Below are 26,206 nucleotides of genomic sequence, written 5' to 3' on the forward strand. Positions count from 1 at the left end.
TTGAAGCCTCAGTTTAGTGCTAAATAAGGGGAACAGGTCATTTGAGTGGCCACACACAGCATCTCCTGTATGCATACAACTTTGCTTTCATGTTTTTGATATCCACTCCCTTATTCAGAAAAAAACCAGATTTCAGTGATTCTTAAGGAACTTTGTTAATCATATCCAGCCACATTCTCAGCCTAACTCCCCCCTTCCGCCCCCGATAGCTACTAGGTCCTGCTCAGAACAAAGTTCTTAAACACAAAATTATAGTTAACAGAATACAACCATGTTCTCTTTTGCTCTTCTTTTATCCAACAGGCAATTTGTGCTCACTGGGCTGTATGTGACCTCCAGGAATTTTCATTTCTGAAAATCCCAGCTTTTATTCACTAATGAATACCAGTGAAAAGCCTGTCAAATTTAGTCAATGAAGGGTATGGGGGGCTTTTCCACAACCTCAATTGCCTCCACCAAATGGAAAATCTAGCTTCATCCCATGGACATAATTGGGTTGAGGGGAGGGGCAGCTCTTGAAACCAAGCCTATATACAATTTACTCCACCTTATACAACAGTAATTTAGTGATCAATGCAATGGAGCGTTTCCCATCCCCCATTCCCACATAGTGTTCCTTCTATTTATGTCTGAACCACAGCTGGTGTCAGGTGTGGTGATTTGGTTTTGCTCTCTGTTAAAACACTGGCAGCGGATAGGCTTTTTTCTTCTTCTCTAGGAGCAGATGGCAGCCACTCACTTATTGGGAATGGGTAACCTTTTTCTGTTGGTGGGGGTGAACCATGTGCCTGACAGCCGCCTTTCCACCATGGCCTCCACCATGGTTCACTTTGTAGCAACCCTGACATGGTGACTGGGAGTGGCCGCCGAGACCACATAACACCAGTCTTGAAAGACCTACATTGGCTCCCAGTACGTTTCCGAGCACAATTCAAAGTGTTGGTGCTGACCTTGAAAGCCCTAAACGGCCTCGGTCCAGTATACCTGAAGAAGCGTCTCCACCCCCATCGTTCTGCTTGGACACTGAGGTCCAGCTCCGAGGGCCTTCTGGTGGTTCCTTCCCTGCGAGAAGTGAGGTTACAGGGAACCAGGCAGAGGGCCTTCTCAGTAGTGGCACCCGCCCTGTGGAACGCCCTCCCACCTATAGGTTACAGACGCTTCAGATTACAGACTCCGCTAACCCAGAGATAGTACCTCGGGTTAAGAACTTTGCTTCAGAATGAGAACAGAAATTGTGTGGTGGTGGCACAGCGGCAGTGGGAGGCCCCATTAGCTAAAGTGGTACCTCACGTTAAGAACAGTTTTAGGCTAAGAACGGACCTCCCGAACGAATTAAGTTCTTAACCCAAGGTACCACTTTACCAGACTTTTAGAAGACACCTGAAGGCAGCCCTGTTTAGGGAAGTATTTAATGTTTAATAGACTATTGTACAGTGGTGCCTCGCAAGACGAAATTAATCCGTTCCGCGATTCTCTTCGTCTAGCGGTTTTTTCGTCTTGCGAAGCAAGCCCATTGACAGCTTAGCGGATTAGCGCTACTGCTGTCAAGCGGCTTCCAGCGATCAGCTGTTAAGCGCCTTATCAGCGGAACAGCTGATAAGCGGCTTAGCGGCTTAAGAAAAGGGCAAAAAAAGCGGGGAAAAAACCCCGGGGGGATGCAAGATTTTTTTCGTCTTGTGAAGCAACCCCATAGGGGAATTCGTTTTGCGAAGCGCCTCCAAAACGGAAAACCCTTTCGTCTAGCGGGTTTTTCGTCTTGCGAGGCGTTCGTCTTGCGGGGCACCACTGTATTTTAATATTCTGTTGGAAGCTGCCCAGAGTGGTTGGGGAAACCCAGCCAGATGGGCAGGGTATAAATAATAAATTATTATTATTATTATTATTATTATTATTATTATTATTATTATTATTATTATTATCATCATCACCATAGGAACATGGGAGTCTGCCTTATACTTAACCATTGGTCCATCTACCGCAGCAGCATTATATACAGTGACTATCTCTTCCCTCCAATTTCTTTCATGGTGTGTGGGACTATTGGCTGCTGCTGTTAGAAGATACTGAACCTTTCCTGCTCTGCTATCACTGGAAACATGGTGACTGCAGAAATACCCGAACCACACATGATAGCATAAAATTTGAGTGTTTCTTTTCAGTCCCAAGCTAACCTAACTGTTTGTAGCTGGACCTCAATAAGGGCTTAGAAATCACCGTTAAATAACAATCTTGGCATGACGATATAATGACTTTTGAAATATTGTGATTTTATGTATTGCTTTTGGATACTGTTATACAGAATGCAGTTCTACTGTGTCTCTTAAATAAACCACACCTCCAAACTCCCAGTTGATGCCGTATCTTATTAAATGATCTCATCGGGTCCCTTGCCTTTTCACGTGGCAAGACAGCTTTCCTCCCCCATGCGGCCCATTATTTTACCTCCATCTGACCTCTGTCTAATTCATACAACAACTGTGTGGGTTAAACCCTTAAATATTTTTTTTTTAATGGATCAGTTACAATCAGTGGGGATTATCCGCTTTTTGCCTGACACAAAGATGAAAGCTTATCTCGTCACTAGATATGTGCCTTTGTTCGCTAGAGAAAGGTAAGTTAGAAGATTGTGATCTTACAGGGCCATCTGTACCTATTTCAGCCCTTGGACTTGTGTCACCTCAGGTGACAGATTTTTGCTTTTCTCCATCTGCTGGGATGGCAACCTATAATAGTTACATTCTCATATTCTTAGACCTTCTACCATCCTAAATACGCAGCCTAAGGACTGTTCCTGCTGTCTGCCTGCTCACCCTTTAGGTGTTTTGATACACATTTCAGTATTGTTGAATCCCAACATGGGATGCAGTATAGAAATGTTTTAATTAATTGTGGGTAATTTCTCTATCCTGAGTCAATTCAACTTGACAGTTTTCATTCCTGTTTACAATATTTCTATGCCACATTTCTATTGATACTTGAAATGGCCTATAGTTATTTCCCCTCCAAAGAATAAGTTGCAATTTATCAAATGAGGAAAATTAAAACAGCAGTGAATCACATTGTATAGATTTAGGAAGATAACCTCCCCTGTGGGTCATCGTTCAGTGTTGAGCATGAAAAGCAAATGTGATGCCGCTGATGGTTTTCTTTTGGAATGGGCGGTTTCTTGTCTCATTTTAAACTGAAAGATTTCTGGTAATCCTGTGTTAGGTAGGTGCTTTCTTCTACCAATTGGGTGGATAGAATGTGTAACCTGCCAAAAGTTCAAGGTAGAAAGCCTGGAAGCCTTGTTTTGAAATCTAGAAAGCCCAAACCTCCTGTATTGTTCTCTTAAAGCAGTGGTTTCTGAGCTGTCATCTGGAGTTCTTTGGTTTATCGGGACTTCCTCAATGACATCAGCAATGGTGGGCAACATTCCCTGAAAGGCAGCCTGGCCACAACTTCCTGTCTTTCCCTGAAATGTGAATCACTCCATGCAGACTCAATAGACTTCTCCAGCCAGATGGCTGGGGTATAAATAATAAATTATTATTAAAATTATTATTATTACTACTACTCCCCATCCCACATGAAATATCTGCACCCTTGGAGGTGCCTCAGAGTCAACTGCAATGTGCTGGAACACTTGAGCAAGTGTAACAGTAAAATGTTCCCTGTCCTAAAACTAATGCTCAGTAGTGAGTGGGCCATCAGCTTTGTATATTACACTTCTAGCTAGAATCCAGAGCTAAAGCATGCAAACAAACAAGAAGTGTTTTTTCCCCTTATTCTTTCTTTTGGGGATTATATCCAGTTGCAACCTTTCTTAGAGCCCAGAGTATACTGTTCTCTTCCTGTGGAGAACTTCAGAATATGAGGAATAAGTTTGCAGCTGCCTGCATAGATTGAAATGTTCAATCTCTTTCCTATTTTGTCTCCCCACAGCGCTGGCATAGCTGTTGGCTTCTATGGAAATGGGGAGACCAGTGATGGCATTCATCGGCTAACATCTTCACTGCGGCACGCCAATCTCACTGTTGCAGGGGTCCAAGACCGGGTAAGTGGAAGAAGGCTCCCCCCCCCCCAAAGACAGAGAGGGAGAGAGCTGTTGTTGAATCCTTGTCCTCAGGTGAGAACCCACCTGTGTGTCTGCCTCTCTGTTCTTATCTGCTTCCCAACAGGTCCTTGACAGCTTCCATTAGCAGAAGGAAATGCAGTTCTATTTCCTTTCATTCCTTGTTCTAAAAATATCCAAGCAAGTCAAACCTGTTAAATAAAGTAATGTTCCATCACGATTATGCTTGGTTCAAGCTTCTGCATGTTAATGCTTTCCCCAACCTTCCTGAGCAGCGACAATACACAAAAAAACAGCAAAACCGCAATATTAATTTACACCTGTACTGCTTGATAATGAGAGTATAAAGAACTGCCTCTTAGGGAGCCATACCAATAATCCAGTTAGCCCAATACTCTAGCAGCAACAATCCTGCGCCTTTTCCAATCTTAGTTATCTGAGATTCCTTACATGAAGATGCTTAGGTTAAACCCTTAAAATCAGGGCTAGCCTTCTTTTTTGCAGGGTAAGTTGCAGATTGTTAAGTGGGAAGGATTCCTGTTTCAGAAAGTCTAGAAGTGGAGATATTGCAAATGGCACCTCTAGTACCTGTTTTTATTGTAGAGAAAGTAGGAATTTGTCCTCATGGAACAAATAATCCCAAATAATTTCTCAGTGAAACATGTGAGGCAGTCACACCGAAGTGAAACCACATGGCCTGCTTTGTCTTCAAGTGAGCAATAGTCTATTATGATATGATGGAGTTAAGGAAGGTTTGGTTTTGTAAACCCAGGTTGCGTCCACTGAATGAAAGCCTTGCTCAGATCCACTTGTATATAAATTACTTATGAAATCTGACCGCACTTGGAATTGTGGGTGTGCTTTCTGAGCTGATTTGCAGACTCTGTTTTAGCAAGACAGCAATCTGTGGTAGTAGAGTTAGCTCTAGCAGTGCCACCCCTGTGTACCGAGAAATACACTTTGCTTCAGCAAGCCCACAAAGAAAAGGGAATGTTTTCTCTTTTCATTGGAGCAGCCCTCAACTACCAAGCAATAAAGTACCCTCCCTGTAAAAGAGACAGGCTGAATTTACCAAAATTTTGCTTGAGAAGATTGTGGTAGCAGGTTGTCCTTGCCACATAGCAGCAAAGTCTGGGTGCCTGGTGAAATTCTATTAGACAAAGCATCTCTTCCTGCCTGTCCTGTCCTGAAGAGATCATTAGTATGAGCCAGTGTGGTGTAGTGGTTAAGAGCGGTAGTCTCGTAATCTGGGGAACCGGGCTAGCGTCTCCGCTCCTCCACATGCAACTGCTGGGTGACCTTGGGCCAGTCACACTTCTCTGAAGTCTCTCAGCCCCACTCACCTCACAGAGTGTTTGTTGTGGGGGAGGAAGGGAAAGGAGAATGTTAGCCGCTTTGAGACTCCTTAAAGGGAGTGAAAGGTGGGATATCAAATCCAACCTCCTCTTCTTCTTCTGCAATCACTGTCAAATTTGTGTGAGAGTGTTAATGGGACAAATCTATATCATTTCAATTAGCTGCATTGCTAGTTTTGGGATATGATAGATAAGCTGTTTTAGAGCATCTCACTTGAAGCTGACCAACTTGCTAGCCCTTTACTTTTATGTGTGTGCCTGTGCTGATGTGGAGAACTCATTCCTGTCTTTCTTTATCCACAGGTGCAAAATGTTGCAGTTGCTCTGAACAAAACAGCAGAGCCCAACTTGGGGTTCCTGGAGGTAATGTTTGCTAAACAGACAGATTATCTGCACGTGGTTCAAAAGCTCCAAGGACTCTTGGATGAACTTGTGAGGCAGACAACAGAGATTCCTTTCTGGAAGAATGATGACGTCTCTCTAGAATTGCTGGCAGGTCGTATTGATCTGTATGACTGGTACAGGTAAGCAGGCTGTGTACTTTTACATGTGTGTGTTTTTTAATGCTATTTTGGTGCTTGTTCAAGCTGAGTGTTCAAGCTTCAGCTTCCTATGCTATCTGTAGTTAGAAGTGTTAGGATCCCCACTCTTTTAAATAGAAAGGTTTTTGAGCATTTACCAGTAATCTTAGCCCAATTCTAAATTGCCTTGATATTGATGTGATGATAATGATGCAATGGCATGTAGCTCCAAGCCAAAGCAAATGAGCTTTGTAGCATTCATTTCTCAATCTCTGTAGTGGGTGTGGGAATCAGAAGATTGCATTGCTTGTCCAAGACTTGCTTTTCACTTTTGCGCATTTTAATTGTCTCCTGTGTTGTTTTTTAATCTGTGTTTTGGTTTTGCTACAGGTGGCTGGGATACCTGGGCTTACTCATGTTCCATGTCCTAATCTGTTTGCTGGTGCTATTTGGACTAATTAGAAACTCAAAGGCCATTCTTGTGGGGTAGGTTGATGTGGAAACAGTATGTGAAGGTATTAAAATGAGCTTGTTTTAATCTTCAGTTCTGTGCCCTTCAAGTCTTCCATACACTATTAAGTAGTGTTTACTCAGTGAGTGATGCTTGCTGCATTCAGAAAGGTCATTTGGAGTTTTTTTTCTGACAGGGCCATGGCTTTTTCTGGGAGGCATTAACAAGACAGTGCATTCATGTAACAGTTACACAGTTGCACTGTGCTTGTGTCCATCTTTGAACTTAGAAAGATGAGAAAATGTTCTTCAAAGTGAATGTAATTCTAATGGTCTCTGGTATACCCTCCATGGATAAGAAAGGTGAATGCAGTACTGTGTCTCTGGTTGAAGATATCTCCTTGTGGTGCAGAATTAGACCCATGCATATATGGGTTGGAAATGCCACATCTTAAAAACTGCCATGTCCCTATGGTGTGCTTTGATCTTACCAGTGGGGATTTTGCTTATTGTAATAGACCTTTTAATATGGTTAAGATGATAAGGCCCTTCAAGTGCACGGTTCACCTGCATATTGGTCATTTGCAGTGTATCTTTATGCACTCAGAAGTTGAACTTGTGTATTTAATTTAGAGATGGATCTCACATTACAGAGGCTTTAAATCTAGGCATTTGGGGGGCAGGATAGGGAATGCTTACCATGAAGAATGTGTTTCTTGGAAACAAAAGGGTAAAACTGATAAAGGAAGGCATTGAGGGTGCTTAAACAAAATGCAAAATAGCAGCTACCATTCTGTGGTTCAGGAGAAACTTACTTATCCACACAGTTGATTAATGGAGTCAGAAGGATTTCATATCTGTAGCTTCCTTATTGCTTGTGAAAGTGTATTGCACAAAAAAAGATCAAGCTGTGTAAATTAAATACCTTGTTTTGACAAGTTAAAATCATACAATAACACGTGATGGTTTTCATTATGACTTGGGAAGTCACAAGATGTGGCTAGAGCTTGACATTTCCAAGGATTTGCATACCTCTTTTACGCAGTTGGTGCTTTGGTGGTACTGCATAATTCTGTTGATCTAAATACAAAATTTTCCTATGTGATCTGGGTGTATGTGCTTATTAAATCAGTGGGTCACTATACATAGGATCAGGCTGCAAATACATATGGCAGATCAAAGTCATAATTTGTGTGTGCAAGAGGCAGGGATTTTGAAACTGCTGAGAAATTGAGCAGAAGGAGCATCTACTCCCCCGTCCTCCTCTCTACAAAGGGCATCCATCAGGGTGACAATTGAGCCCCAAACTCAGGCCTGACCCCAGACTGGCATGGATGCAGTGTCATCCAGGAATATCTGCAGTTGTTCCTCCATGCCCCTCTCAGTCATCTTACCTGGAAAGGAAGTACTTGAGACCAGGTGATAGCCCATAGCTGTATCATCAATACCATATAACAATGTACCCTGCGAAGAGTTTAAACCCAGTGTATGTATATTTTGGTCCAATTCAGACATCATACCAAAAGCAGCTTTTAAATCATGGTGTATGGCAGTGCTTTTTTTCTGGGGGGATGCAGGAGTACACATACCCCTAAACAATTTAAGTTTGGCCTCAATGAGGGTAGTATTTCTGTTGGAGATGTAAAGAGAAAGGTGGTACTTTTTTCATGTATGGTGAGAATGCAAGAAGGTTAAAGAATATTGGGATAGGATATATAATGAATTGAAAAAAATGTTGGGGAAAAACCTTTGTTAAAAAACAGAATCTTTCCTGCTTGGAATTTTAGATCATGATATAAGAGAGGGAAATTGGAGATCGTTTATGTATGCGACAACAGCAGCAAGAATTTTATTAGCACAAGTATGGAAAACAGAGAAAACGCCAACAAAGGAAGAACTGGCTAAGCTGACAGAGAGGATACATGAGAGAGACAACATTGGTTTCAAAAAAGAGTGGGAACCATTTATAAACTATATAAAAAGACAGTATAAAGATTTGGACTCATTGGCACTTTTTGACTAAACTTTCACAACTATATAAGAGGCAAAATCAGCAGGGTGTAGAATTTGTTTAATAAATCAATACGGAAATACGGGGGAAGCCAAAGAGTGGGGAGGGGAGAAATATGGATATATAAATTATTCAAGTAAGATTTGTGGAAAATTTGTTGTTATAATTTGAAAATTCAATAAAAATTATTAAAAATAAATAAATGAGGGTAGTATTTCAATATGAGTAGGAAAATGTGAGTACCTCTAAACATTTTTTTAGAAAAAAGCACTGGTGTATGGTAACCATAATTTATGGTTTGAGCTTCCAAAATTACCGGAATGCAAACCGTAGTTTAGAGCTTCTTACACGTTTTGATTCCTGTTCTCTCAGCAGTCCCCTACAAGTGTTCACTCCAGTATCCATGGTGCAGCAGCCTCTGGAGGCAGAGCAAAGGCAGTAACTACTGCTTGTTTCTTCATTTAAAAGCATTTTTAAGTAGTGTACACTATGTAAAATATAAAAACAATATCCATTAAAACAAAAATACAGTCTTAATCATGCAATATAAAACATAAAAGCAAATGAAAGCAAATGGGAAAAAAAGAATAAGCTGTTTTAGTGATTCATTATTTTTGTATTGTGTTTTACTGTTTTGTAATGATGCAACATGCTTTGGGACCACTGGTGAAGAAAGTGTAGTAAATGCATCTAATAAACAAACATCCACAGTTAGTCCATTCAGTCATCATCACATCAGACCATAGCTCAAACAAACTATGACTTTAAACCCACTTCAAACCATGGTTTGCAGGCTGTTTGCAATCCATGGCTTATCAATTCAGATATCACAGTCATGACTCGGTAGGATGCCAAAACCAAGTCATCATCATCTTGATTAATTGTCCCATCTCTTTATTTCTGTTGTGGGTTTTTTCTATTTGTGCAGTGGGTTCTTTGATGCTTGGGTGTAGTTTTCCAAAGTAGCTAGCTATGCATAAAGGAGTGCCTACATTTTAATAACAGGATTTGCTTATTGTCGTGTATACACAATAATGAAAACTTGTGTTCAAAAGACTGTTATTAACATAGTATATTCTGGTGTGTTTTACTGGCAATATTCAAGAATTCCAGAGACCTGGACTTAACAATTAGATGCCGGTTCTAAGGATTTTCAGCAACGATAAGGGCTGAGATCCAAAGAACTAATGTAAGAGTGTCAGAGGATGTGTGTATAGCTCTCTCTTTCCCTGTTAGACTGTCCCCCTCAGTGCAGTGTTTGTTTGTTTGTTTGCACAACAAAGCTCTCTGGCCAGTTTAGAAATACACTGCAATCAAAGCAATTTTTTAAATGTCCTCTAGTTTCAGGGGGGTTTTTTTGCCAGTGAGAGTGGAATAGAAATACAAATCTACTGCCATCCTGAGCATGCAGAATTGGCTTATGCTACTCAGATCCTGCTTGTGCTACTTTTAAGAATGACTTATTTTTATTTTATTTATTTTTATTTATTATATTGTTTATATGCTGGCCATCTAACTGGGTTGCCTTAGCCACTCTGGGCGGCATTCAACAAAATATTAAAACACAAAAATTATGGTACCTGTTAGCTTTCTAGAAAAAATTCTCTTCAGTCTGCAATACAGTGGTGCCTCGCAAGACGAAATTAATTCGTTCCGCGAGTTGTGTCGTCTTGCGATTTTTTCGTCTTGCGGAGCGCAGATTCGCTGGGTATTAACGGCTTTAAGAAAAAGGAAGCAAACTTGCAAGACCATAGGGAAAATCGTCTTGCGAAGCAACGCAAAAAACGAAAAACCCTTTCGTCTTGCGCGTTTTTCGTCTTGCGAGGCATTCGTCTTGCGAGTTACCACTGTATGTCTATTCTGTTGCCTCTCATCCTTGTAGCATTTGCAACTCAAAATGGCGGGATGGTCATGGATCAGGACTGCTTACCAAGAGACAGAGTGCCTGCTTGATCACACAACCTCATTTTATTACATTGTTAATTGAGAGTCTTTAGGCAAAAAAGCAGGATATAAATAGTCACAAAGCAGAAAACATTTTTTCCTGCCCTACAGAATTACAAAAGATATGTATTTTTAAAAATTGCCAACAGTTTCACTTGCAAAGAAGAGAAAAAATGTGTGGAGAAGATGAGATGTCTCTCACACTTCAGTGTTTTCTCTACTGTTGTGCTTGGTGTTCAATGATCAGGCCGATGGCTTCTTATGAGCACTCTTAAAAGTCAGGGGTGTGAAATACAGCTGCAGGCCAGTAGCTGGACCACACAGTGTTCCTTGCACAATGATATGTATGTTTGCTGTTCACACTTTTAGACTGCAGTCCCAGACCCTTTGGGCAGTTTCTCCTCACAGCCAATCTTCAGGACAAGAGAACCTAAAACTACTTGTCCTGCTCATTCAGTCCTCAAATCCCCCTCAAAGTAGTGAGCCAGCAGCATTTGGTCTTCTGCATTTCAGATGTAGAAGGAAAGAAGAAAGTTCACGGATGCCAAATATGAAGGGCATAGGGCAAAAAATGAACTGCAGTCGTTGCTCATGTTGCCTGCAAAGTAACTGTTCTGTTCATAAGTGGCTTGTTTTGAGGTTTCCTGTAAATAATTATTTATATAGCGCTGTTATTCCACAAGAAAGAGGTCAGGATGCTTATCGAAGCAGCTACGCCTTCAGATTTCCAGTTACGGAAACGTAAATTGTTTGGCAGCTTTTCCTCCTCCTTATTACTTTGAACTCTAAATTAGAAGTTACACTTAAGATTAAGGTATTAGAATGGAGCCAAGGTGTCTGCCAAACTGAGCCTGTTTCTCTTTCTCCTGCAGAGTGTGTCTTCTAGGGGTTCTTGCCCTCATTGTGAGCTGGGGGTCCCTGGGTCTGGAGTTAGCTGTTGCTGTGGTAAGTGGCTATGATACAAAACTCACACACCTTGCACTGCTGTTTAAGCAGACAGGTGAACCATCCTCTCCATTGACACATTATTTACTGCTAGATAAAAAACAACAACCCTAGGGTGCAGTCCACCTGTACCACAGGAGCAGCACCCATGTGTATTATTATTTTTATCACTACTACTACTACAGTGCAAAATCACAATATTAAAATTGGATAGAACAATTAACAATCAAAAAAATTAAGTCCCAATAGGCCCATGCCTCTTCCCTGCCCCCACCCCGCACCTCCCAAGGTAGCACAAGCCATTCAGAGCAGGGAGAATGGGAGATCTCTCAAATTCTCCTCTGCCCATATGTAGGGGGCAGGAATAATGGGATTCCTCCAGGCTAGGATAAGTACAGTGGTACCTCATGTTAAGAACTTAATTCGTTCCAGAGGTCCGTTCTTAACCTGAAACTGTTCTTAACCTGAGGTACCACTTTAGCTAATGGGGCCTCCCACTGCCGCCACGCGGTGTCTGTTCTCATCCTGAAGCAAAGTTCTTAACCCGAGGTACTAGTTCTGGGTTAGCGGAGTCTGTAACCTGAAGCGTCTGTAACCCGAGGTACCACTGTATTATGAAGCCCTCCAGATGTTTGCTGAACTACAACTCCCACAAGCCCCAGCCGGTCTGGCCAGTGGTCGGGGTGGTGGAAGGTGTAGTCTGGCACCATCATGTTGGCTGCTCTAGCTCCAAGCGCTGCACCCATGGTGTAAGTGAATCAAGGCTGCAGCTTCTAGTAGCAGTTATGTGGGACTGTGGTTTACACATTGTTCCTGTGTAGAGACAATGAAACTTCTTTGCCTTTATTTTTAAAAATTACTGGAAGCCTTATTTTTCAAGGAGCTGTTGATATGTATCACTTACTGACAAAAAGCTTTTGAGAAACAGGGTTGCTACTACCAGTGCCCTGCTTTTAAAATGAGATTTTATACTTGCAGCAGAATCAAGTGGCAAAGATTTTCCTGGACTGGACTGCTTAAAGTTTATGTGTTAGTGCTGATGGTGGGGAGTTTCTATATTTGAATGCTTGATGACAAAAACTCCTTCCTGAACATAAAAAACTGGCTGATTTCCCCCTAGATCTGCTATCTTCTACAAATATGGGGTGGATGGAAAGCAGGTAGATGAGATGGGGTGTGCATCTTTCATCATATCCAGATGGTTGGATAGAAATCTGACATCCTGAACATGTAGATCTTCTGCAGGAGTGCCATAAATTCTTAGAGCTGGGTGCTTTTATAAAATCATAATTTAAAAGATACGTTTGAAGATCAAATTGGGAAGAGTAATAAGGGGGCAGGGGATAAAATGTTTTTGTGCTCTGCGTGGCTATTATTTCTCCCCCTGTGTTTCTTACTACTTGTGTCATCTCTGCTCCCCTTTAGGGTTCCAGTGACTTCTGCGTTAACCCTGATGCCTACATCTCCAGAGTGGTAGAGGATTATGCGGTGCTAAGTACAGGTAAGTGACTGCATTTTGTGTTTTGTAGAAAGGCAAGAAATGGAGGGTTAGGTTGAAGAGGGTAGGAGGTGTGAGGATGGCCCATGTCACCAGAACCTTGGTTCATCACAGTGAACCGAGGCCTGGAATAAGCTGTGGTGTCAGGGTACTGTATTCCCCCTTTGCCTTTCCCCCTCCTCTGACCCTTTTGTCTCCATTGAATACGCCATGGCATTACCCGGATGTCTTGGCTTCCAGTGCAGTGGAACAGCAAGGCAATGACAGTTGGCATCTTCAAAGAAGGTCCTCTGATATGGGCATGGTAGCATCTCTTCTCTCAAGTCCTAGTTCTCCCAGTAAAACAGTATGTGACCAAGGGGTTGTCCAAGGTCTTTGTGGAAGCATATGAGACAGGGGATAGGCAAGGTTTTGTTTTTATGGGTGAGTGTGTGGAATATCTGTGAGAGAATCTGATTAACTGATTGAGGGATTGTGCCTCAGCCTTGACCAGTTTCCTTAAAGAACCTGCAATTGCTTAAATGACTTCTGTATATAAGGAAAGAAGCCCAGTTGGTGGAAATATAATTCAAAGTAGCCACTGCTCATACTGTGTTGGTGACTCCACACAAATAGATGCAAGTGGATTTGGTATGATGGCTATGTAAACAACGGGAAATCCATTCATGTGTTGAAACTGTGATTCATGTTTCTGTGGATTGATCTTGGCTTTTTGTAGTTCTGGGAATACGAGATCTCTTTTGAAAGCAAAATAAAAGCCAGAACGAGTGAGCATCTCAATTTAAAAGCATCCAGTCCCTTGTCATGCCAGACAGGGCAGTTAAATAGGCTGGAACATTAAGAAAGAGAGAAATATAATATTTCCTTAAAAGTGTAGTATGGGACTGTATTGACATTTTTTGGAAATTCAGATTCAAGTGCAGCAGCAGTAAAACATTAGACGACGAAAGAATCCCAGTAGACCACTAGTGTGTGTGTTTAAATCTACAACACAAAACTGTGTGCTCAGGGTCTCTTAACAGTTAACACAGATTAACTATGACTTGCATGATTCTTAAAATAAATAGACAGATTAACCTAGCTGCCTTGCTGGATTATCCAAGATCCACCTTTTTGCAGGAGCTTTGTCAACTAGCAGGTGATAGACATTCTACAATAAGCTGTCCAGTTCTCCCCCTGATATAGAAAATGAATGTTTTGTTACAATCCAAGAATAAATAAATTGGTTTCAGCCACTGTCATTTCCAGTATGCTAACAGTTTTTGCACCATCATCCCACCATGGTTTCTAGTGTAAAAATCCTTGCTTATAACCAGTATTCGAAATTAGCCAGGTGCCAGGCGCATTTTGCACCTGGCTATCAGCCGCTTGCGACCAAGTGAAGATGCCTGGGCATCAGGATGGTGCCTGACATCTGCTGGTGCCTGCCTGGAGATCATTGGATCTTGAAGGTTTTCACACACCTTGGTATAAGGAGCCATTTGGCGCCTAGCTTACATATCTGAGTTTCTAACACTGTTTATAACTAAAGAAATAAAACAGTGAATATGTTCTTATTTCTAAATACAATTTGTAGCTTGAAGGCATATAACAAATAATGTTTTTCATTCTGAACAAAACATAAGAAAAACATCTATTATGTGTTTTCAGAATCAAGAGACATTTATTTATAGACAAACCCTCTTTTGCAGGAGACACCACAGATTTAAAATTGGTTTAAATTTGAATCAGTGATTATTTGTTAAATGGCATTAACTGATGTTTCTTTTCTTCTGCTCTACAAAGTCAAAGAAATTGGGGATAGGGTAGAGAAATACTGAAATCTCTGTACCCTTCCCCCAGTAAGCTGCATGCATGTTCACAAATGCTGAAATCCAGGGTTTCCTGCCTCAGGGTCTTTGTATAAACTCAGCATTCAGCTGTGTTTAGCCCTGGGAAGCCTGAGCTCTCTGTACTAATTTGTTAGGCTTAGTAGCAGAGGTTCTTGACACATCTGTGACAAAGGGGTAATTGAACACCTTAGCTGAGTAATGTGCTCTCTTGGGCTTTGCCTCACCTGATCTAGACTGAGAAAGGTAGCAGATGAATGATGCCTTCAATTTGGGTCTCGGTAGGTAACGGTCCATTTGACAAAACGGTGCTTCGATAGCAGTCGAGGCGGGAAAGGGGGAGGCAGAATAGATGGCTGAACTGCTCCTTGGGTGAGCAAGTGACAGCTGTGGTGCTTGTGCAGGATTCTAATGGGGCTTTGCAGACTTCCTTCATGGCAGGGATAGCTCTGTCAACAGTGTGGTTTAGCTTCCTATTTATTTATTTATATATATCTGCGTTGATATCTTAACTGTGTACATGGAAACAACATTTGTTAGTAACTGGCGATTTAAGATTATCCCCCTAATCCTGCCAACAAAGATTTGTTTCTTTATAACGCATAACAACTCCTGGTTTTATTAACCCATCTGTAAAAATAAACATGATATAGCCATGTCTTTAGACATGGAAGGTGGGGGTGGGGGAAGCATTCAGTCCATGCTGCAAAAGGCAGGGACTATTCCCCCCCCCCCGAAATAACTCTGTGCTGCAAGCAAGAGAGTAGGGGTGCTGTGGAAAGAGGCCTCCCTAACTGTCTCCCCAGATTCTACTCAAGACAGGAGTGCCAAGCCACATACTAAGGCTAAGGTGCCTAGAAGTGCACAAGGAAACAGCACAGCAATTGCAGAAGCACTGCAAAGCATTTTGGGGCAATTTGGGAAAATAAAAAATTTTGGCCAGTGACTAGTTTTCCTTAAAGAGCTATTTTGGGATAGGCCAGGCAGTATCCCTCCCCCAAGGGTGGGCTGCCCAAAGGTTCCCTTGCAGCCACTCCATCCACATATATCCCCCACTTGACTATTGGGGAGGTCAGCTGGGTGTTCCTCAGTGGTATGTATTTCTTGTTTATTTTATTTTATTAACCCCCCTGCAACTTCTGTGTGCCATTCAGCTGCTAGTCCCTGATACATACCCTGAAAGAGACGGTAAATGTCCATATAGAATTATAGCAAATGTTACATGAGTAACAGTTTTTTCTTGCTTGTTTTTGCCCTGGAAGCTTTTCTGATTCCATAAAATAGATGCATTTCAGAAGAGAAGGCACCTTGCTCTCTATGTCTGCAACTTTATAATTGTCAATACAGTGGTACCTTGGGTTACAAACGCTTTGGGTTACCAACTCCACTAACCTTGGGTTGAGAACTTTGCCCCAGGATGAGAATGGAAGTCGCGCACCCGCAGTGCAGCAGCAGTGGGAAGCCCCATTAGCAAAAGTGTCCTCAGGTTAAGAACGGACCTCTGGAACGAATTAAGTTCATAACCCAAGGTATCACTGTATAAGGTAGTTTCTGCCTACAGACTCACAATCTGCTAGACATAACACAAAAGGAATGGGGAGGGAAGAGGGAAGCAAGGGTGGCAGCAGCCGCTCTTTCAACCAACCAACAGATGAGGCAACGTTGATCTACCCCTTGTTATGATGTACTTCCTGGGAGTCAGTCTTCTAGTGTCCCAAGTCTCCTAGCTGGTGACAGAGGCCAGAGAAATGCTTCCCTTCAGTTCTGCAATCCCAAGTAACTACCATTTGGAGCTCAGTGTGGTGTTGTTTTTCTGGCAGGATATGGGGAAGCAAACTGGTCCTACTTTGGTGGGTGGATGGGGCCAGATTTGTCTCCCCTTTGCCAAGACCCAGGACTAGCTAAGGCAACTTGAATTTTAAGAAATACAGAAGAGATCCTTGAGCTGGAGAGCTTTTGATAGGGGAATTTTCCATAAGTAACTTGACTGAAGAAAATCTGAAAATAAAATCAAGCTTGCTTTTCCTAATCAGGGATATAAATTGCTTGTTTTGAAAGCATCCCAGCCAGACCGATAGATGTGATCTTCTGTATGATGCATGATCCTTATATCCATAGTTGCATTTAATTGTAGGATAGTGTGGCATTTTTCCTCCTGTTGGAAAACAACAACAGTGAATAGTAGAAATTGAAATGCTTTTAAATATACCCAAATTACGTTGGCATGTTTCAAATCTAAGCAGAATAAATGGCGCAGAAGATAATCTGATTAAGTGTATCATCTTCTCCACTCACAGTTTAGAGATGAGATGAGATTCTTTGTTTTGTTTTTCCACATGCTGTGTGGAGGGGAGGGGAATGGAGCAGAGGGAAATGAAGCAATTTGGTGTGCAGGAAGGCTAGATTATTATATGCTCAGCTCATCTAGTATTCATTAAGTATGATAAGGCCAATAGAGTTGGACGCTGATGGGATAATCATCTTGCCCTGCTAGGGGAACCCCAGTGCAGCCAATACGTTTGTTTTCAAGGCAGGAGGCCATTTGCCAGCCCCAGTCCTTCCAGCTGATTGTGTTTTATTACCAAGTGATTCAGTAAAGTTCAGAGGTGATGTACAATAAGATGTTTTGTGTCTGGATAACTGACTGGAATGATGCTGCATCAGACGCCATGTATCTGGGCTGAAAAGTCTCTCATTTCTAACAGGTCTATGATGGGCGGAGGAGGGAAGTAATTAGAGAGCGTGGGGACGCTTTCCCTTAATTAGTAGTTGTCAAGGTCTCTGAGCTCATCACCATTGGTCTTCATACATGTATTGTCATAATCCCCTCTGAGCCGGAAAAACCAATATACTACTTCTAAAAGAGAACATTCATTTTGCAAGGGATTGATTTGGAGTGGAGAAGTGAGTGGTTAGTTTACACCACCACCCCATCATTCCTTTACTTCAGACACCCCACTCCCTAGTTATCTGGAGCAGAGAAGCAGCAAGTGGGGAAAGGGTTAAAAACCTCTTCCCTCTGCTGATTCTCTACTCCAAATCACCATCTTCCCTTGGCAGCAAACAAGTTTTGACAGGGGCAAGGCACAAGCAGACCTCTTCTTGGTGTTTGGACCTCTTCCTGTGCTGTGTGAACACAACATTTAAACTTCTGTATATTTTAAAGTATGGTTGTGGATTTGTCTCCATATTGTTCCAAACCACTTGGAGGTGCTTTACAATCAAACGGTGTACAAATTCTATGACATAAATAAAATAAGCTTAAGCTTCATGGGTCCTATCATAGCCATTCCCTCTGAAATGGAGTCAGGGGGTCTCTTTAATCACCTCTGCTCCCTATATAGTGTGAATAGGATGAGGGTTGATTAAATATGCCTTTGTCTATCCCATTGTGCAACTGAGAGAGAACCACCCCTGACGATCTTAGTACCAGGACAGATATACAAGGTGACTACACTCTCATTTCGCAGAAATTGCTTGGAAGGTGCTGCACATTTTGTCCCATAACTTTCTTGGAGGGCTAGAGACTTACTTAAAAAACAGAAAAGAAAGCTCAGAGGCTGAGGAGCCTGCCCAAGTTCACCCATTGAAGGCTTTGTAGGGGTCAGGTTGTTGACCCCTGTTAGGTTGTTGAATCTTTCCCCATCCCCTTTCAATCAAGGTTTGCACTCGATTATAACAACCTCTTAAAGTAAAATAACCCTTTCTCCACAACACCTTTCTGGTCTCCCTGGACGTTGAACCCAATACAGTGGTACCTCGGGTTACATACACTTCAGGTTACATACGCTTCAGGTTACAGACTCCTCTAACCCAGAAATAGTACCTCAGGTTAAGAACTTTGCTTCAGGGTGAGAACAGAAATTGTGCGGCGGCAGCGGGAGGCCCCATTAGCTAAAGTGGTGCTTCAGGTTAAGAACAGTTTCAGGTTAAGAACGGACCTCCGAAATGAATTAAGTACTTAACCCGAGGTGCCACTGTACCAGAGAGACAGCACAGACTGAATTATCGGGGGGGTGTGGGGGGGGATTTCTAGGTGGTGTTTGAGGGATGCTGACAGGGCAGCCTGTTCTCCCATCCACTCATGCTATGCACGTTCTGCGAACCGGATTTCAATTTCCAGAACTGTCAGTGTGGCTTCCCCCCACCCAATAGACAAGTCATACGCACGCACAGCACAACTTCTTCATGCATTGGGTAGTTGCACTGAATTATTGATTTCTCCAGGCTCGCCGAAGAGCAGCCCGCTTTGCTGATATGCCCCTCTCAGAAAACTGGCATTAAACAGAGACTTTTCACTCCTTCTCATCAGAATTGTCACTCTCTTTGGATCACTGAGGGGCAGGCAATCACACTAGTGTCCTGAAGTCATCCAGAGTTGTCTGTGTGCAGTAGAGACACATCTGCACTGTCTTAGATGGGTGTGCATCCAGAGCCCACCCCATCCCTGCATGTCTACATCACATGTGGCAATATACAGGATCAGTATGGGCTACATGGCTTGTGTGACATGGATTCTGTGAGGTACTTGCTTTGACCCACTTCCCATGTTTCTGCTTCGGTGCTCAAGCACTGAATGAAAAGTATAGCAAGCTATTCTTGGCATACCTAAGAGTCTGGCCTGCGACAATATAATTCAAGCTGTATGAATGCTCCAGGAATAGAGTGCACCTGCTTCTCAAATCTGTCGATCACTGCTGGGATGCTGCTACTCCTTCATATTACTAATCCAATGCTGTGTGGAGCAGCATGTCTTTATTTCACTGATGTGTTCAATGGTCACCTAAGGCAGGTCTAGACTACCTAAGCCTGCATGCTTCTCTGCAGCACTCCCCATTCATGTCTGGCTGTGAGCTCATCCAAGGTGTGTGTTGTGTGCATCAGTCTAGCTTGTGGCGTTTTGAAAGAATGTCTGGTCTGTGCCCTAAAATCAGTCCTGTGGTTTCTTGCCTGGAGCAGCATTCCCATAACCATGGAATGATAAATCAGTTATCATGGGCTGCAGCCCTTCAATTTGTGGAACTTCCTCTGCTCTAGAGATAAAGGCTGCCCCTGGCACTGATGGTTTGTGGATGACAGCTTAAAACACATCTGTTCACACAACCTTTGTTGGCGGCCTGTAAGTGGGCATGGCTATGCTCCTGCTGAATTGTTTTATTAGCAAAGTGTGGTGTTTCAATTACATTTTTAATTAATTGTTGCATTGTTTTGTCTTGTGTGTTCACAGCCCTGGGATCCTGTAGGATGAAGGGCAATCTGTAAATAAATGACTTCTTCTTTAACAGTAGAGGTTTGAATTGACATACACATGTTTACCCCAAGTTATAGCCTTACCAAGAAGTTATCATCAGTAGAATCAGTAGAGTCAGGTTCAGTGGAATTTGCTGTTTCCCCTTGTGGCTTGATGCATACATGAGAGTACATTGCCATGTGTAGAGGAATAGTTTTGGACACGGTGCTAGTATGTTGACTCTGCTCTTGCTCTGGAAAGGCCTGCTCATGAATACAGACCTAGATACACAGGTTTTTTTTCCTTTGGGTCAAATGCTTAGTAGTCTGATGGACAGTTGTCCATTCCTAGTCATTCATGGCAAAACCCCTTTTGGGGAATAAATGTAGGAGTCCTGCAACTTTCCCAGTTTCTGCTGATTACCACTGGATTGGCTCAGCTGAGCTGCAAGCACAAGTCCTCCCAAAGAGAAATTCAGTGGGGGACGAGAAGGTGTAGCAGCTGGAAGCAGCCCCAAAGCGGGCTAATGAATTATAAATAACAGCTGCCAGGTTCCCTGGTTAGCAGGCAGGCGGCCCCATACGAAGCTGTCTCTCCAGCGTGTGCACTGGTTTCTGGAAACTGTGTTCAATATTAATGGTAAGTGCAGTGGAACAAGGAGAAAGTCTGGCATCTCTGTCACTGGCTGCTGCCCCCTTTTCTGGCTGTTTCTTTTTCTTCCCCTACAAAACCATGGTCAATTAGAATAACTGCTTTCCCCCCACCTCCTTTTCACCATGTGTGCAGGGTGTGTAGACCAAAATACAAGTCCCATAGGCTTCCTTGTGGCTTCCTTATTTTTTATTTATTTGCTTGTGGCTGTTGTCTGTGACCGTGCCTTATGAAGGAGGCATGGAAGCTGAGACTAAGGGTGAGAAATGGGAATTCCATTAAAACTGGTTCAGAGCGGCTCTGACAGGGCGAATTGGGGAGAAAATGGTTGGTTGTGCGTAACTCACTCCCACCGCATCTGTATCAAGAAAGGATTAAAAGCCAGGCTGTGAAAGGTTGTATGAGCTCGTTTTCCTTTCCTTCTTGGTGACAGTATTTAAGAATGATGTAGAAACGTAGTAGTAGTGCTTGTATATGCAATTGGGTGAGAAAGCAGTGTGAGGGCCCTTCTCATGTTTTGAAAAGGACTTTATTCTGTATTGTATCAACCTGAGGTAGGTCCTCTTCTGGATGTTATACCAAAGTTAGGTGCCTTAATGCACCTCTTGCCTTCTCAGAAAAATTACCTGAAGCCGGTGCCTAAGAAGCAGCTCTTTGTTGGGCTTCCTTTTATCAGATTGGCAGTTGCGTTTATTGCCGTTGGCACACTGTCCTTTACACAGTGGGGAATGTCAGTCCTTCCGCATGCAAGAAATGACTGGCCAGCTCAAGTTAACTCATGCTCAAGTAATCAATTTTTCTGCAGTCTCTTATAAAAGAAAGTCTGCTTTCTCACATTTGTGTGTGTGTGTGTGTGTGTGTGTGTGTGTGTGTGTGAGAGAGAGAGAGAGAGAGAGAGAGAGAGAGAGAGAGAGAGAGAGATATGCAGGGTATCTGGTGCAGGTCGAACTCTGTCTCCCCCCCCCCACTTTGTTCCTGGCTCTTTTCTGCCCCCCATCCAGTTCTTCAGCCAGCCTACCTGTTTTGTCCCCCCATCCCAATACCAGCATTTTTATCTGTTCAAATATTTGCTTTTAAAAGCCTTTTTTACACTCCATGAGGAGTAGGAGGGAGAACTTCATGCATTATGTTTGACGCAGAGGTTAGAGGAAGACTGTCGGCTCTTAGCGGTGTGATACTTTTGAACAGCTTCTCCAGAAAAGTCATGTGATTAGTTAAAAATTTCTTTTAAAATAGCCTTGTCTCTTTTTAATAGTGCCACAGATGTGACTTGCAGGAGAGAAATTTTGTGTGGTGGCAATATTTTTAAAATACCATCACATTTGAGACTATTCCTTTTTGAAGATTCATTGAGCTTCATTTCATGCCACATCCTCCCACCCCTCTGGCAATTTTTCTAGGGCATACCTGTTTGGCAGGCTGTTCAGAACAAAATATTCAGGTATTACAGGAATAGCAAGCTGTAACCAGAGCCAGATATGAAGCCTTGATTGCTACCCCTTTTTTTTGTCTTCCCTTTTGACAGATACTCTGAACTATTATCTTGTCTGCAATGCTGGCTCCCTAAATCCGTTTCAGCAGGTGAGTTCCTCAGCCCACACACTTATGTTTCGCTAAGCTGTACTTTGACATGACCAGGAGTCTTAACAGCAAGTCTCCAGGCTAGCTTCTCCAAAACGTCAGAGTATTTTTTCATCTGCTGCTAAAAAGGAGAGCCCAAACGAATGTAGTAAGAACAATGGGCAGGAGGATTGGCCATTCACCATGTCTCACTATGATCTCATCTGCTCTCAAAGCAAATGCCAGGAAACGCTCGCCAATATTTGATTAGGGGAGCAGCAAGGAAGGGCTCTTAATTAATGTGAAAACAGCTATTTGCTATGGAAACTGACCCATGTCTTCAAATTCAGGTCACCACACAACCCCCTTCCAGGCGCAGAAACCAAAAATGATCCCTATGGGAACAGCAACCTGGTTTGTCACCCAGTCTTCTCTCAGGAGGTCAGGCTCTCTGGTAAATTATCTGAGTAGCAATCACACAGGGTATTGCAGCAAAAGCCCAAAGGCCCGGTACATAAAGCTAATCTCCCTGGCACAACATTTGAAAACAATTTAGACTACGAAATTTGTGTCTCCTTCACGTATTTTTAAAAATAAATCATAATACAAGGAAAACAAGCAAACCACAGGGTGTGTTTATGTAATGAAAACTTTGGTGTGCCTGTAGTTTGCTAATTGGAGTGTGTTTTCTTTATAAACATGGAACACCAACTCTGAATTTTGCCACCCACTTTCCAACGTACATAGAAAACCTGCAGACCTGGAAAGAAGCACAAAATAAAGACTGACTTTTTTTGTTTCGGAGTCTTGTTTTCACAAAAGGCCTTTGCCTTTCCTCTCTCAGAAAGCTTGTGAGGCAGCTTAGGCTGACAAAGTCACCTTGTAAGCCTTATGCCTGAGGGGGGGATTTGAACCTGGGGCCTTCCACCCCCGTCCTGCCGGCTTTTAATTCACAGTGTGACACACTACGGTTCTCCTGTGTAGGATACTGGTGGCTACTCTTCTAGACAGTGCTTCAATAATTTAGGGCAGGTTGTCAAATCGAGATGTAGTCATTGCATTGCTTGCTGACTTGCCTTGGCCCTGATGACTGAGGTATGATGTTTGTGTTGAGCAGAAGCTGTCGGGAAGCCACAAGGTCCTGGTAGAAATGCAGGATGATGTGCTGGAGCTGATGAAGTCTGCCGTCAAAGAATACCCCGCTTCCAAGGTAAAGCTTGATGAATTATTCCTTTCCACAAACCCAGTAAAGAAAATGCCCAGCTTTGCATTCCAATTCCTGTCTAACATCTTTGCTTTTAGGAGCACATCAGTCAAATCCAGGGAGTTCTGAATACCACCGAAAGCAACCTGCAGCACCTGACTGCCCTGGTGGACTGTCGGAGTCTGCATTTGGTGAGTACCAATGGGCAGGAAATACAGTAAATCACTTGGTTCTTGTAGCTATAGAGCTGTGGTGTGAAAAACTGGGATATGGTGTACTGTGAAAGGACAGAATATAGAAAACCAGGTGGGCCCTGGTTGTATTTTCTGCATGAAAACTAGAGGTTGTATCAAATGTAGCACTAAGTTAAAGTCACTTAGTAGTATATTTGTTCCACTCATGATATGTTTCGCACCAGTGGGATGTTGTTGTGCAAGAATGCATAAGCAAGATTCCTTTGTTGCACAACACTAAAACTCACTTGCCCACTAGCGCAAGAGCACTTGCAGACAGAGAACACTGCATTCAGCCCAAGGCAGCTTATCTCATCTTGAGCTTCACCATGCAACAAGGGCATTTGAACACCATGAGCAGCACATACTTTTACATGAGCTGAATCTGGTGGCCTTTCCCATTGGAGGAAAAACAATGTTGGCATGCCATTTTGCCCTTTCCTTGGCAGCAAAGATACACTGGAACGATTTGATAATGGTTCTGTGTAAAGCTTGAAGGGGCATGAAGGCAGGGCAGCAGCACACCTGGATTATGATCTACATATTTAGCTAAGACTGATTTTGAAAAGCAACATCCAGAGAGAGAAGTGTGCCTCTCCTCTTCTTTCTGGTGTGCTTGTAACTTTAATAATAGTAGTGTTCAGGGGTACCTTGCGTGTGTTAGCTCTGTGATCCTTACAACAACCATGCAAGGTTTATCATTGTCTGCACGTTGCAGGTGGGTAGTTTTGAGGCTGAGGGAGAACAGCTTACCTAAGGCTACCTAGTTCAGTCTGTAGCAGACGTGGGACTTGAACTGGTGACTTCCTGGTTCCTGTCTTCGCTTCTTGGCTACTATGCCATGGTAGCTCGTATACCTGTGTGCTGACCTTAATGTATTTGTCTCTGTAGAAAGCATTAGGATGAAAAGTCAGCATCTACTGCTTGTTAGAGTTCTTTCAGTTCTGATTTTCTTTGGAGCATCCTCATGTGATACCTGGAAAATAAAAATAGATGAGATTTATAAATTATTGCTATGACCAGTAACAACATGCTTAATGTATTACAGCAATACACTCAAGAACGATAGGGTTTGAATTTCTTTTCTTTTCTTATTATTTATACTGTTGCGTTATTTTTGCATTTTTTAAAGTGCAATTTTAGAAGGTGAGCCATTTTTTTAAAAGCTCCCATGACAGTCTCACAAAATAAAGCACAGTGTTACTACACATGCTTGAATGGAGGAATTGTGCAGGTGGGAGGCCAGGCGACAGTGTTGCCTTCCATCTTGAGCTTAAAAGAGTTTGCTCTGTTTCTCTCCTTTTAGGATTACATACAATCTCTGACGGGCTTCTGCTATGATGGTGTGGAAGGGCTTATCTATCTGGTTCTCTTCTCCTTTGTCACTGCCCTCATGTTCAGTTCTATAGTGTGCAGCGTCCCGCACACTTGGCAGCAAAAGAGGTATGCACACAAACAGAGGGAACAGTGGTGCCTCACACTCAAGACTATTTTATTTTGCTTACAAAAACGTTTATATCTCTTTCTGGTACAAGAGCACCACTCACAGCTACTTACAACATTTAAAGTTTAGTTTTATAAAATTGTATATGATTGTATATGCCACCCAGTATTCTGAAGAAAAAGTCTTAAGTTGTTTACAAATCAAAGAGACAGGAATCAGCAGCCATAGCTCAGTGCTAGAACACCTGCTTTGCATTCAGAAGCTTTCAATCTCTGGCGTCTTCAGGTAGGGCTAGAGTGTCCCCTGTCTGAAACACTGAAGAGCTGTTGCAACTCATTGTAAACAATACACAATGGGCAAGGCATTCCATAATCTGGAAACAGTCACTGTGAAGATCCCCTATCTTATAGCACTGAGACATGCTTCTACTCTAGATGGGACACAGAAGAGCCTCTCCTTCAGACCTTAGGGAGCAAGCAGGATGATATGGGGAGAGGGTGATCCCTAAGGTATCCTGGACAGAAACGATTTAAAGTTTTAAAGGTTAATTGTCCACACTTTGACTTTCCTCAATCGGAGCCCCATGTAGACTGTTACAATAACCTGGATGTCCATTTCCTTGGGAATGGGTGCAGCTGGTGTACCAACCTCAGCTGGCCAAAGACACTTCCGACCATTGCTGCCACCTGGTCATCCAGGTACAGTGGTACCTCGGGTTAAGTACTTAATTCATTCCGGAGGTCCGTTCTTAACCTGAAACTGTTCTTAATCTGAAGCACCACTTTGGCTAATGGGGCCTCCTGCTGCTTCCGCACTGCCAGAGCACGATTTCCATTCTCATCCTGAAGCAAAGTTCTTAACCCGAGGTACTATTTCTGAGTTAGCAGAGTCTGTAACCTGAAGCGTATGTAACCCGAGGTACCACTGTATAAAGCTGCCTCCAGGAGCAGGCTCCCAGACTGCGAACCTGATTCTACAAGGGGAGTGAATCTCTTTTCTAGGGTCCATCTCGTTTTTAAACAGGAACATCTCCATCTGGATTAAACCTCAGTTTATTAGCCCTTAACCCCATCCAGTCTCCATGCAGCGATTCAAAACAACAGCAGCACCTTTGGTATTAGATGAAAAGGAAAAATAGTTGTGTGTCATCCACATGCTGGGATTCCAGAGGCTGAGGAAAAGGAGCTGACAGTTCTGTGTGATGTAAGCAAACTACCCAAGCAGTACACGGCAGGGCAATGTGAAGAGAAACTGGCCAAATGGAGCAGAGAAGGAAG

The 26,206-nt window shown here is 42.7% G+C and overlaps 2 protein-coding genes across 4 annotated transcripts in view; both read left to right on the forward strand.

The window, feature by feature from the left end:
• The window catches only part of CARD11 (caspase recruitment domain family member 11), a 313,312-nt gene extending 312,095 nt beyond the window's left edge, over nucleotides 1-1,217 (forward strand). The window contains exon 25 of the mRNA XM_081889080.1: nucleotides 1,164-1,217. The gene's annotated coding sequence lies outside the window, so the exon portion shown is untranslated. The remainder of the gene's footprint in view (nucleotides 1-1,163) is intronic.
• The window catches only part of TTYH3 (tweety family member 3), a 77,407-nt gene that overhangs the window by 39,003 nt on the left and 12,198 nt on the right, over nucleotides 1-26,206 (forward strand). For all 3 annotated transcript variants that reach the window (XM_081889197.1, XM_081889198.1, XM_081889199.1), the window contains exons 3-11: nucleotides 3,925-4,036; nucleotides 5,713-5,933; nucleotides 6,321-6,416; nucleotides 11,208-11,280; nucleotides 12,706-12,781; nucleotides 22,014-22,069; nucleotides 23,166-23,258; nucleotides 23,351-23,443; nucleotides 24,792-24,928. In XM_081889197.1, coding sequence (XP_081745323.1) covers nucleotides 3,925-4,036; nucleotides 5,713-5,933; nucleotides 6,321-6,416; nucleotides 11,208-11,280; nucleotides 12,706-12,781; nucleotides 22,014-22,069; nucleotides 23,166-23,258; nucleotides 23,351-23,443; nucleotides 24,792-24,928 — 957 coding nt within the window. The remainder of the gene's footprint in view (nucleotides 1-3,924; nucleotides 4,037-5,712; nucleotides 5,934-6,320; nucleotides 6,417-11,207; nucleotides 11,281-12,705; nucleotides 12,782-22,013; nucleotides 22,070-23,165; nucleotides 23,259-23,350; nucleotides 23,444-24,791; nucleotides 24,929-26,206) is intronic.

This window comes from Podarcis melisellensis, assembly GCF_964234715.1.
Source record: "Podarcis melisellensis genome assembly, chromosome: 14".
In the NCBI taxonomy this organism is placed as follows: Eukaryota; Metazoa; Chordata; class Lepidosauria; order Squamata; family Lacertidae; genus Podarcis; species Podarcis melisellensis.